The sequence below is a fragment of the Manis pentadactyla genome, chromosome 1 (genome assembly GCF_030020395.1).
Source record: "Manis pentadactyla isolate mManPen7 chromosome 1, mManPen7.hap1, whole genome shotgun sequence".
NCBI classification, from domain to species: Eukaryota; Metazoa; Chordata; class Mammalia; order Pholidota; family Manidae; genus Manis; species Manis pentadactyla.
The window spans coordinates 193,864,327-193,877,867 of record NC_080019.1 but is presented as its reverse complement, the minus strand read 5'-3'; the positions used below and the strand labels follow the sequence as shown (position 1 = coordinate 193,877,867).

General features: G+C 53.9%; 1 protein-coding gene across 1 annotated transcript in view; it reads right to left on the bottom strand.

Annotated features, from left to right (window-relative positions):
* UMODL1 (uromodulin like 1) overlaps window positions 1-13,541 on the bottom strand; it is a 108,714-nt gene that overhangs the window by 64,466 nt on the left and 30,707 nt on the right. Inside the window, 7 exon segments of the mRNA XM_057504873.1 lie at window positions 62-399; window positions 1,833-1,970; window positions 4,177-4,390; window positions 6,922-7,034; window positions 8,941-9,198; window positions 10,242-10,802; window positions 11,796-11,933. Of these exon segments, the coding sequence (XP_057360856.1) occupies window positions 62-399; window positions 1,833-1,970; window positions 4,177-4,390; window positions 6,922-7,034; window positions 8,941-9,198; window positions 10,242-10,802; window positions 11,796-11,933 (1,760 nt within the window).

The following is a 13,541-nucleotide window of genomic DNA, read 5'->3' as shown; positions in this document are numbered from 1 at the left end:
TGGTCCCCCAGGATAGATGTGCACCCTCACCCCTGCACTCCGTGCACATCCTGGGACTTACACTTTGCACGACGGTTCCACACTCGGTCCACCCGGCCACCAGGAGCACATGCGTGCTGTTGCGGTAGCTCACATTGCAGGATGGGTGGCCCAGGTACAGGGAGGACTCGGGGATGAATTCCTGCTTCAGGAAGCGTCTCTGGATGGCAATGGCCACCTTCTCAAGCTCACAGAGCACTCTGACCGCTCCGGTCAGGTTCAGTCGCTCAGGCAGGCTCTGGGAGGCCAGGTGGGCACTTGGCACAGAAGCAGCCCTAGTTCCTGCTGGGGTGAGGGGCTGCTCAGGGCCAGGGGCCAGAGAGGACCCAGGGTCTTGGGTTGCACTGCCAGGAGAGCCACCTGTGAGGCACAAGGAGACAGAAGCAAAGGGTGGGTCTGCACTCAGGGCTTGTGAGGCTGGCTCCGAAGGGTCGGGGTGGAGAGCGGGTAGGAGCCACTCTGTGCCACGCAGCACCACACACCTGGGATTGCACATTCCAGCCCCAGCCGTGTACACACACACATTGCACGTCTCTGCCGCCCAAGCAGCTTGGCTTGCCATGGGCTCCCGTGGGCAGGGAGACCGAGGGGCCCCCTGCCCCCCAGCCTCCCCCAGGCTGACCCCAGGCATGTGCCAAGCTGGTGGACAAGCCGTCTAATCTCTAAGATGGGCTAATGATGTTTACTCTTAGCATCCTTCAGTCCCTAGCTCCTGCCCTGGCTTCCTGCTTCTCCCCAAACACACTAGGTCTCTTTCTAGAACAAGGAGGCTGTAAAGACATCCATGTTCTCCGAGGGCTCACTCCCCATCTGCATGCGGCAGGCCCAGGACACATCTGAGCTCTCCCTGGTCCCTCATCCACAGCCCAGCTCCTTGCCTTCCGCACTGGCACCTGCAGTCTCTCATCTCAAGGTGGGGCCCCCCTAGTGCTGCCTCCTCACCCAGCTCCCCCGTCTCCAAGATAGAGTCCAAACCCCTGATCATGGCATTCACAGCCTTCTCTCTGGCCTCACCAGCCTCTCTTGACAGCCTGCTTCCCTCTGCCCTCCTGCCATCTCCTGCAGGCACCCGCATCTCAGCCAGCCCAGACTGCAAGACTGGCCTGTACCCACCTCCATCAGTTGTGCCCCGGCACACAACCATCACATCCAGCCCCCTGCAGCCCCTCCTGCCAGGTGCTGTCTTAGCTGTCCTTTAAGACCAACTCCAAGACACCTCTTCCAGGAAGCCCTCCCTAACCTCACAGGACAACCATCTCCTCTGGGTCTCCTGCTTTTACCTCAAGCACAGCATATTCCGTATTCCCTGGGACACTGTGTTTACTTGTATAAACATGTCTCCCCCAACTTGACTGCAGATCTCTGGATGGAAGGGGCCATCTCACATTGAATCCACTAAGGCACGATTTAATGGAAAAGTACTGAGTGGAAAGAGGGGCCACGGAGAAATGTTTCCCCTGTGTCGCTTGTCAAGTGGGCCGTACATTTTGCAAGGTCACCTTTCAGCATCACAGAGCACACACCTGACTATGTGTGTACTTGCCCGTTACGGGCATTGGAGATATGAGGTGCCACCCAGACAGCTGGAAATGTATGTCTGGAAGAATGGGAGGGATGCACACGCACACATGCAGAGGCACACGCACACCCACAGACACACACATATTAGGAAACTTTCCCTGGATATAAAAACATGCTGACCTCATTTGGAGAAGAAGCACATTGAGAATGAATGTCTTTAAGAGAACAGGTTATCCAACAGTGTTCCAGAAAAAGGACTGTGGGAATATTACCTTCACAGGGTCTTCCAAAATATTCCACAGGGAGGTCAGGGGCACCTCCCATGCAGCTGCAGGTGAATGACCCGAAGGTGTTGAGGCAGGATGCCCCTGGCTCACAGTCGTGCTCCTGGCCCTCACATTCATCGTAATCTGTGCAACATTTGGAAAACAAGACAGGAGGAAGTCACGGGGCTTGAGGGGTGCAGGTGAGAGGCACATCCAAGCACCCTGACACACATTCCCGCGGGGGAGCCTGCATCTCAGGAAGCAAACCTGCAAACTATTGGATGACCACCAAGATGGCCTGTCCTAGAGAGTTCAGGAGCCTGGGCAGCACCCTGATTTTCTGCCAGGGACGGGGCTATGGGCGGCTGGTGTCAGGAGGTCTGCAGGGGCTGTTCTGGAGGGAGGATTGCTGTTCCAGGGCCTGGCGGAGGGCACTGGGCAGGGCAGCATCCCATTGGTTCCCTGGGGCACCCAGCAGAAGAGCAGATGCCCCACCCCAAAGGCCAAGGCACCCTGGCATTGGCCCTCAGCCCACTTGATGCCTTTCATCTCCATGTTTGTTCTTAGCTTATTCACACAAAGGCAGGTTTACTGCAGGAAATGGATGAAAACCAGGACTGCCTAGCAAAGAACTAGACCCTCACCTACAGCCACCGCCCCCAGATGTAACAGTGCTCGCTCAGTGGGGTACATCCTTCCAGGCCTCTGACACTCAGACTACAACAGTCAAGGCCATGCTTTGTGCGTGGCCCTGCTTCTTTTTTCTTGCCCTTGTGTTGGGAATATTTCTGATATCCCTGGAAAACTTCATTTTGCCTGATTGTGTGACCGCCCTTGACATATTTATGCCATAACTCATTTAATATCTTCCCTATTACAGGACTATTGGGCAATTCCAATCTTTGGATTTTAAAGTAACTCTGATGATGAATACCACGTATATAACCTATGGCCAGAACAGAGATCTATTCCTTGGGAAGAAGGCCTAGAAGTGATATCCCAAAATAAAGTAGATGAACAGTTTTAAAGCTCTTGATGACTATTGTCAAACTGATTTCCAGGAAGCGTGAGTAAATTCTATTCACACCGTCAAGGCACGTACACCTGCTTTACTCACCAGGATTATCATTTAAAAAAGTCATTGCTCTTAGCTGGGCAGAAAGAGCAACTCGTTTTAATGGGAGTGTCTTTGATTATCACATCTTTGCTAGTCCTTCCATTTCTTCTTCATGTATTATTTCTTCAGAACTTTTGTGCTTTTATCCATCAGGTTTATAGTATTTTATTATCAGTGAGTGTGATCTCCACATTTTGGTTATAATTTTCATCAAATTATTCACATTATTTTTTTGTTTGTTGTTTGCTCTGTCAGGGTGCCTTTACTTTGTTTGACATAAATGGTTTACATGTTTATGGAATAGCCAAATATTCAAGACTTTTCCTCTGTGGGCTTGTCTTCCTTCTGCTTTTCAACTTGGAAAACGCTGCTCATTCCAAAACTCAGAAAAATATTATCTATATAGTCTCTGATTTCTTTTTTCATACATTTAACTACAAACCTTTTATCATTTATTTCAAGTATGTATGTGCTCTGGACTGAATGTATCCCCCCATATTCTTCTGCTGAAGCCCTGACCCCCAGTGCAACCATACGCGGAGGTGGGCCCTTTAAGAAGTCATTAAGGTTAAAAGAGGTCAGAAGGGTGGGGCCCTGACCCAGTAGGATTAGTGTCCTTCTAAGTAGAGACACCAGAGCTCTCCCCCCTGCACACACACAGAGGGAAGGCTGTATGAGTCCACGCCAGAAGGCAGCCAGCCGTCTGCACCTCAGGAAGTGAACCCTCACCAGATACTGGATCAGGCCAGCACCCTGATCCACACTCCCAGCTTCCAGAGCTGTGATCAAATAAATGTCTGTTGTTTAAGCCCTAGCCTGTGGCATGTGTCACAACAGCCAGAGCTGATACAACATGAGAAAAGAATCTAAAGTGCCCATCTCCCTGCTTTTCTTAGAATCTCCTTGGAAACTGTTGGGAGGACACCTGGCTGCAGCGAGGGATGCATCTGCCCTGGTACAGTGGCAGGGGAAGGCCAGGGCAGGATGCAGCCTGCATAAAGGGAGCAGCAGCCCTGGAGATCTTTACAGGGTCACTGGGGAATGTCGGCCACCCTCAAGCCTTTAAAAAGTGCAGAGTAGCTGTAAGAGACATGAGGGTCCTGACGTTCACACTTTCATCCAATGCAGGGGAAGCCCTCAGAGAAGGCACATGGAATGACGTCTTTCAGAAACAAAGGTGGCAGCTGGACTCTTCCTGCCTTTCTTTCTGGAACTGGCCTGGCCTGCACATACCCTGTATGAAGGTGTCCTCTCTGACCACCTCCAGCAGAGAGGTGTTCTGAAAGGCGCCGAGGAAGGCAGCAGACACCTCCCAGGCATTCACATCTGTGGTGATCAGCAGATCAAATGCCACCACAACACTGCCATTGGTGATGGTGGTCACTTTCACCTTGACCCTGCCGGTGTCCACGAGCTGAAGCATGGTGGCTGGCAGGGAATTTCGTACCTGCAGAGAAACAGCATGTGAAAAGACCTGCCCATTGAGGGGACACAGGTGCTTGTCCTAAGGCAGCACCTCCTGGGATTGTGGCCAGCAGCAGGGCTCACCTTGCAAAAGGGTCAGAGCCGCAGGTCATTTCAGGGCCCCATTCCTGTCTGCCGTGTCCCCAAGCCCAGCATGTGCCTGTGGGTTCTGAGATCCTGAGGTGAGCCCTGTTCCCCCACAACAGGGCCTTTGGTCAATATGGAGCCAGGTGCAAAAGCCCTACCCTCCCCGTAACCTGGTCGGGGTCACAGCGGTGTCTAGAGCCTGCTACTCTTAGCTCAGAGCCATGGAGTGTGGGGGGCTGCGGGAGCGCTCGTAGGGAGGAGAACCACTTCTCTTGCTTTGATTGCTCTAGAACAATCCTTTTGTTTTTGATACTGCTGAACATCTCCCTTCCCTTCTTCCTCCCTGCCTTCTGCAAACTGCTTCCCTGTGAGCATTCCTGCTGGGACAGGCAGTTCCTGCCTTGTTTTTTATTCTACCACTTGGGACAGAACCCTCTATCACACACTGTATTATTCCATTCTAGCCCATCATGGCCCAAATGACCAGCAAGACGCACAATCTTAGAGTGAGCCTTCACTAGTCCATAGAACACGAGTCTTCTCTGGAAAAGCACACCAGCAGGACTTGCCTCCCAGAGAAAACTTCGTCCTCATCTGAACCTTATGAGGTGCCGTGGCTCAAGGCACAGGCTCACGTCCCAAGGCCGAGGGGCAGCCAACATGAGCAAATTTGCTGCCACCCGTCAGAGGGGACAGATGTCCTGAGACTCCGGGGCCGCCTGCAGGCACACGACCACTGCGGTTCTCACAGGAACGGTACGTGCCCTCCCTCCCTCTCTCAGCCTCTCTGCTCTCAGGGACTTCCCGAGAGGGATCTTTAACAGTCTTGGATTAAAGTCACATTTGCATTTCAAACTAGTTTCAAAGCCAAGTCCCAGGCCCCCTGCCAGGAAGTGCTGACAAAGGTGCGGCATTAACCCACAACCTCCAAAAATTCGTCTTTAAATCCTACATGTGACACAGGTTGCACGATTATTTGCTTTCCTGGAATTCTAGAGAAACAAACCACTGTCCCCAAAAATAGGCAAATGAGGAAATACTTTAAAGAGGACAGATTAATCCAGACAGTTTGGGTGGAAGCGCAGCTGCCTCATGTGACCACGAGAGCTACTGGACTGATTCTACCAGTATTTGTTGCACAATATTATGCATAACATTGTTCAATGTTAACAATGCATAACAAAGGTGGTGATACACCTATGAGTCATCAAAAGCTCTTGAACCCACGTCCTTGGCCAGAGGCTGGGGACCCAGGATAAATAAGGCAAGGTCCCAGGTCCTTAGAGGCCCCAGTGGGACAGTTCGCACAGCAGCATGATCCATTCTGCCAGCGAGTGATACTAGAATGAACAGAATCTTCGCGGGGCCACCAGCATCGCTGAGGCGCCGTCCGGTTATCACACTCCACCTCCAGGTGGCGCTGCCAAGCTCTCTCTGTTCTGGGTCTCAAAGTCCCAGAGTCAGGAAAAGCTGAAAGGTATGAGATGCCCACTCTGCAGACAAGATCACTAGCTTATGACAAGCGCATTCTCTGTTCATCAAAGAGTGATCTGATCTGCGTCAACAGGACAGTGATATTGCTACCCTGAATCATAAGAACAGATCCTCCCAAAGAAAGCTAATGGGATGGCGAGGTGGCACAACAGGGACTAAGAAACATCCCTTCTCAGGGCAGGGTCCCGGCAGCATTACCCACAGAGCACCAGCCAAATGCCTACCAGCCATTGATGGATGAATAAATGCGGTCTATCCATATGATGGATTATTGCACAGCCATATGAAGGCATTAAGTACTAACACACTAAACATGGATGGGCCTTGATACACGCTTGGGGAGAGAAGCCGCTCATGAAAGGACACATATTGTATGATGCCATCTGTGTGAAATATCCAGGACAGGGACCCACAGGCACAGGAAGCACATCAGTGGTTCCCAGGAGCTTTGGGGGCACTTGGGGCTGGGAGGTGAGGAGCGACTGCTCATGGTCACGGGGCGATGAGAATGTTCTGGAATTAGAGGGTGGTGACAGTTTTGTGAATACAGCCTGAACTACTAAATTGTACACTTTTGAAGTGAATTTCATGGTATATGAAATAAATCTCGGGTTGTTTTTATTTTTAAGTTTTCTTTATAAGGCAGGGGAAGGGCTTTCTGCTCTGTGGGTCTCCACTGCAATAGAGAAGTTTCACCACATAGGAAACAGTGTGAAGCAAGGATGCAGCAGGGAAAAAAATGTGTCTCCCCAGTGATATGTCTACTTAATGGAAGACCTGGGGACACCTGGCCCCACACCACAGCAGGAAGTCCAGCTTCCCTGGGAATGAGGGTCCAGGGCACATACAGGTCTGAGTCAGGCTGAGACAGGGTTCTACCCTCCTCCCTCCTTCACATGCCCAGAGGAGGCGGGGCTGCTTCCACCGACTTACCACCCTGGAGAACAGCTCTAGAAAGTCCTGATACTCCTTGCTGCTTGCGTTGTGGAAGGATTCTAGATACCTGATGTTTGCAATTCTGACTTTTCCAGTGAGTTTCTGGGCCGCTGCAGGATGGAGAATAACCATACATATTAAGTAACAGGCGGTTATCTCTGTACTAATGACAGTATTTTTATGTTGGCCAGAAGAACACCAGATCAAGGCTGACCTGCGTCTAGAAAAAAGGAAGACTTCCCACCAGACTCAGAGGGCGCTGGACAGAGCCTGAGCAGAGGGAGAACCTTCCGGAGGCCATGGAACCAGCCCAGCCCCTGTGGCCCCCTTCCTCCTTGTGCCACTATCTGCACAGGATGTCCAGGCAATGTGCCAGCAAGCCTGGGCACCTTTGAGAGTGTAAGGGGGCACTCTTCATGAATTATGCCAGGGCCACAGGTGTGCACGGGGCTGCCCAGGCACACTGGGGTATAGAGTCACCTTGCCATGCCACTGCTCAGAGCCCAGAGCCCTCACCAGAAAGCCCAGACATCTGATTCGGTTGGCTCTTCCTCCCAGCCCTGTCCCTCTGTGCTTTCAGTGTGGTCCTGCTTTTGCACCCATCTGCTCAGGTGATCTCCCTCTGCACAGGGCTGCTAGGAGCACGTGGCACCAGAATGTGGTCCAGGAATAGTGCCTGGATGCACCCCACTTTGGCCCGGCTGCCACCTCAGTTCTCACGCAGCCCTTCACCAGGTGGCTACAAAGCATCTGCTCTGTGCCTGGTGTTCTGAGCAGTGAAGGAGGAAGACAGGTGTCTCCCCTTAGGCTGAGTCCTGCCCCCAGAAGCTTGTTGCTCAGACATAGGACAAACCACAAAGCCGTCCCACTGCACGTCCCTAAAGGAAACCACACCCATGTCCTTGGGACCATGGCTGTCACTGCCTGAAAGCCACCAGTCCATGCTCAGGACAGCTGCTGGGTGGAACCTGATCTAAAAGCAACCAGGAGCAGGACAGGTGCACAGGTGAGGGCAGGTGCAGACTCCCCTCAGGCATGGGTCACATGCCCACAGGCAGCTCCTCCCTCCAGGAGTGAGTGTGTCCTTCTGAGGCCAGATTCATGCTGAGAGCCCAGGACCCGCTCTCAGGGTCCAGGCCACCCTGCCTGACCGCCAGTGACCTTCCCTTCTACAGCTCACCATGGGCTTGGATGACAGCATCAGAGGATACCATCATCTCTCTAATGTCCACACGTAATCAGTGCTGTCAGTACATAAACAAAGGCTCTAAACTTTTCTTACTGTACCCCAATAGGTCATCTCAGGCAAGGGGTATGCACCCCACCCACCCTGGAGACCACTGCTATCAACTTTTAGCTGCAAGAGATCTGAGGACTAATCGACAACATCAGGCCTGCACGTGGCTGTTCAGGTAAGGCAGATGTTCAGGAAGATACCTGGATGACAGATGCTAATCAGGAGAAACAAGGAGCTTTATCTGAATATAAAAGTGTCAGCAAAGATCTGCTCCACCTTATGGAAGTCTACATTTAATTTGCTCAATTCTATTAATTACTCCTCTTTACTCTCTGGACCCAGGCTGTGGAGGCCATTCACAGATCAGCTATCCAACTGTCTGACTGTCTGATTGTTTATCATAGTCTTTTCTGAAAGCCAAGCCCAGATCTGCTGAGAGGCAATGGACGATGTTCAACAGAGCAGCATGCATCTCGGTGCCACATGCCCCCGGACATGGGTGACCCAGCATCTCAGCCTCTCCAGACAGCATCTGGGTGCTTCATAACACCACCTCTTTGTCCAACACCTTTCCCTGAAATGAACCACCTCCTGGGTGGCCTTTGCATGCTAGCCCCTTGTGAAGTGAACCAGGCGTTCCCACAATGAGAAGAAATGGAAACCTAGAAGCTCACAGATAAATCCAGCTCTTTTAAACCTTCAACCACAGAAAATCTTTTTCATACGTTTTTCCCTCCCTTTAAGAACAAATGGCAATAAGTATTTCTGAAGCCTGTTACCTGTCCTCACTTTCAGGAGTACTCGGGCACTTTCTTGCCCACATGCTTTGGCTACTATCTCCACCAAGTGCAAGATGCCAGGTTCCAGGCCTGAAAGTATCAGACTTGTATTCCAGGTATCCAGGTGCACAGTGGGTCTCTGCATGGAAACCAGGGTGAGTCCAAAAGTGGGGTGAAGGGTGAGATCTGCCACCCATGCCATGTGAAAGCTGGTGCTGGTCACATTAGAGACTGTGACCCTTCCAATGGGTACAGGAACTGGAAAGTGGACATAAACAAAAAGATTAAGATCAATCAAACTGTTCCAAGGACAGGAGAAGCCTCACCAAATGCTAAAATCAAATACACCTCTTAGGAACATGGGAGGTCGCCAAGAGATGCCAACCCAGGGAGGGCCTACAAAGTCCCCTTGCTGAAATCCATGCACGTGGGTTCAGGGTCCCTGGATGGCCCTCCTGAGCCTGGGGCTTCCTAGGAAAGCAGCTCCCTGCCCCTTCTGACTTGCTTTTCTTTCAGTCCCTGAGGTCCCTGGACTTCCCAAAATGAAGGTGTCTTGAGCAGGTTCTGGGTGGCTCCCCAAAAGAGGCCCTCCACCCCCTGGGCTGACTCACCGAGGGGTCAGCAGGGGGTGTCCATTGCTGGCTACAGAGCCTTTCTTACAGGGCGACCCAGGGGCGCTTCATAGTGCCCACTTTCGGGGGCAGTCCACTCCTGAACCCGCACTGCTCAGCAGAGGAAGAGCAATGCTGGAGCTACATTCAACAGCTGGCTCCCTCTGCATGCTGTCCAGGGCTGGGCTGGGCCAGTGACTCACAGAGATGTTGGCGGGGCCCCCTCTGTGGGAGCTGCCACCTGTCCCCTGATATGTCATCTGGGGACCTTGGTGATGCCAAACCCCCTACTCATACTGTGTAATATGGGACTGCTGGGGGTCAGCACAGCCAGGAGGTGCAGGAATGCTGGGTGTCCTACACTGCTGGGGAATGTGCCCCAGTGCTTAACGTGACACATGCACAACATGCCTGGTTTCCTGTCCCAGGAGGCTTAGGAAGAGGGAGGCAAGAACCAGGGAGGAAGCGCAGAGACCAAACTCAAGCTCCCATCCCAAGAAAACCAGGACCAGCTCCCGAGGGCAGGCTTGCCCAGCCTCAGATGACAGCCCCACCTCCGTGTTTGTAAGGGGTCTTTAGCTCAACAACTGCACAACCTTTGTCAGCAGAACTTACGCTGACCCTGCAGTTTCCAGTGCCTTCAAGCCCCAGGGCACACGCGCCCTGGCACGCACTGTCCCCAGCACTCACCACAGGCCAGGGAGCTCAGAGACCCAGAGGTGGGGGCCAAGGCCAGGTCTGGGAATCCAGAGGGTCTGAGGTCCACATCTTGCAGCTGTGTGGGGTCCAGAGGTGCTGGCGGTGCATCGCGAGCAGGGAGGCTGGTGTGCCACTCAACATGACCTGTGGGGCCCTCGGTAGGGGTGGGCCAGAGGGGCAGCTCCATCGTGGAGCTTCCCAACAACCATCCAAGGGGATCTGGGGGGCTGCCCGTGGCCCCAGAAGGAGAGCTGTGGGCTGGCTGGGGAGCCATGCTGGCCGTCCGCTGCTCTGTCCCCAGCCCTGGGGCTGTGCTGGGCACCTGCTCCTCCACGCCTTCCCCTGTGCCATACCTGTCCTGCCCAACCACGCCACTGCCCCCTCTCCACGGAGGGGACCCTGGGGTCTGGGGCTGGCCTGCTGCAGGGGTGCCCCACGTGAGCTCAGGGCTGGATGACCGGGCGGGGGTCTCCAGGCCCAGGGCTGTTGTTTCTGTGCTGGAAGCTGAGGCTGTTGCCCCCGTCACTGGAGACACGGTGCTCACCATGTCACCTGCGGAGACACAGCCACTTTCAGATGGGACACCTGGCCCAGAAACATCCAAGCCATGCACTCCAGATACCACACGTGAGCAAAAGCCCCCCAGGTGGGCCTGGACTACAAGAGGGACACAGGCTGTCTCCGCTGGTGGTAACGAATGTCAAGTGGGCCATGTTTGCATGTTTCCCAAGAACCCTCGGAGGGTGACGTGAGGCTCCTCAATGAGGACACTGAGACCCAGAGAGTGGGGGCTGCACCTGGGGCCTCAGAACCAGGACATAAATGCTAGACTTGGTTCCTGAAGGTCTCAGATGAGTCCATCAGGCCTTTGGGAAGATGGGGCGGTTTCTCTACATTTGTGCTCAGTGTGGGGCTTGGTGCCTGCTGGACAGAAGGGAAGAGAAGCTGTGTGCCGTGCGTAAGGGGTATGTTCCCCAGGGAGGAATCCTCTGCCACCTCTTCCAGAGAGGAGCCTTAGCTGCAATGGCAGGCAGGTGTCTGAGCATCTCCTCTGCACCCTTTGCACCCAGAGCACACGTTGCTAGTCAATGCCAGCACTTTGTGTGACCTCCTCTGGCTTCTCAACTTAGCACTCCCGTGGCCCCTGCCAACAGGTCAGTGCTGGCCCCAAAAACTTGGAGCAGAGACATGCTAGGCCCCGGCTCAGGGCCACACATCAGGCCTTCTCCACACTCCCTCAGGCTTGGACACCCTCCCAGGACCCAGGTCCCCCCGGGAGGGACCTCCTCCCAGGGCTGCTTCGTGACTTTCATGGACCCTTCATTCATAAAAAAAATTTTTAAATAATATTTTAAAACTGCACTGGTACAAAGGCTGGAATCGTTATATATTCACTATTGTATTTCTTTCCTTTGATTTTAGAAGCCATTAAAATTAAAACATTTTGTGGGCCCCAAACAGTGGTGGGTCCTCAGCACTGTGCCCACCGAGCCTGACAGAGAAGTCAGCTGCCCGCCCCGGGTCCCTGCAGGGGTGGGGGTGCACCTGCACAGGCCCGGCCTGCTCGGGAGGGGTTGGTGTCCCTGGCCGTCAGGCACCGGCAGGTGTAGGAGCCCTCCAGGTTGACACACTGGGCAGCTGGGGAGCAGTCATGCTCTCGGCTGTGTGCACACTCGTCCCAATCTGCAGGGCGGGAGACGCAGGACAGGAGAAAATGGCCAGAGGAGGCTCAGAAGATGAAAGGGCAATAGCAGAGTCCTACCTGACCACCTTTGTAGCTCAGAGGGGTGGGGCTGGGAGTCAGGAGGCACTCTCGGTGCCCAGCAGCCCAGGGAGGGCAGCCCTGCCCAGAGCCCTCCCCAGAAGCCTGTGCTTGAGCAAGGCAACACGCTGAGCACCCACCTATATGGGCCATCACCTGGGGCTGGCTAATCTGGGGCAAAGGTCAGGGAATGTTGGCTTCTACAGGTGTGAATATGTTTATTCTTTGTTCCCAGACCCAGAAAATCAGGATGGTCTCCCTTCTCTGGGTCATGCCAACATACCCTCATATTGAGCATTTCAACAAAGAAAAATAACCAAGCCATGAGGTGTCCGGTCAAGTATGACATGAACTCTCTGCCACATGGACAGGAATGTCCCTTGAGATCCTCCTTCCCGAGTCCAGGAGACCCCTGTGGGATCCCAGAGACCCCATGTCACCAGGACACCTGGCTGTTCTGATCTGGGCAAGGAAGAGTGTTAGGTAAACCTGCAAATCCCCCAAGGACCCCAGCCCTTGCTTGCCCACCCATGCCCCGTGCAGCCCTGCGGTCTCCAGTCTGCAGCAGCCAGGACTAACTGTGGGCCCACCCGTGAAACAAGGTTCATCAGGAACGCCGTTCCCTTCTCTTTCTCCCCATCCCTGCCTCCCCTCGGGTCCCCCCGCTGACCACCACCCCCACTCCAGAATCTGCTCTAAGAAAAAATCTAATGGTCTTGTGCATTTTGACATATGGCTGATCAATAAAGTGCTATTTGCAGTTAGCATGATAAACCCTTAAGGAATAAACCCTGCCCCAGCGAGCAGTGGCTCTGGAAGTTGCCTGCCCTGGGGAGCAAGCTGGGGCCCGTTTCTGGGTCGGGTGGGCTGCAGGCCCATCACAAGGTCCTTTGGCATGTGCTTCCCTAGAGCTCCCGGCAGAAGGGCTGGATCGCGCCCAGTGCACCAGGGTGCCTGGACTTGGCTGGGATTAAATCAAGATAAAATACGAGTTCAGTTCGGGGCAGAGAAACTCTGCAGCCACGTGCTCTAGGCTCAGTTTGTGGTTTCTAGCTTTGCTTCATGTGATCTTCATGGAAGCAGCTCCCCAGGGCCAGGAGATGCATCAGCTGATGCAACAGTTACACCCCGCCCACCCCGTCTCCTTCACAAACAGGGCCCTTCTGGCCGCGTCCCCGGTCTCCCTGGAGCCTGCCCGACCTCCAGCCTGCAGGCAGCTTGAGGGGTGCTGGGGGCTGGAGGCCTGGCAGGCTAGGGCAGCAGGGCCTGAGGAGAGCCGAGGTCCCAGCTGAGACCTGAGCCAAACCGCTGAGCACCTGGCAGCTATTTGTAGTGGCGTGATTCACCTAGCCTTCACTCCCCTAGCACACAGCTCACAGGCAAGCCCAGAGTAAGGCAGGGGGGCCTTTATTTGGTCTCATCTTAAAGCCCAGAGGAGGACAGCAACCTGTGGGGGTGGGGCCCTGCTCCTGCTGGCCCTGCAGCTAGAGCAAGGGTGTGGCCCACCCCTCAGATGGGGGTTATAGTCC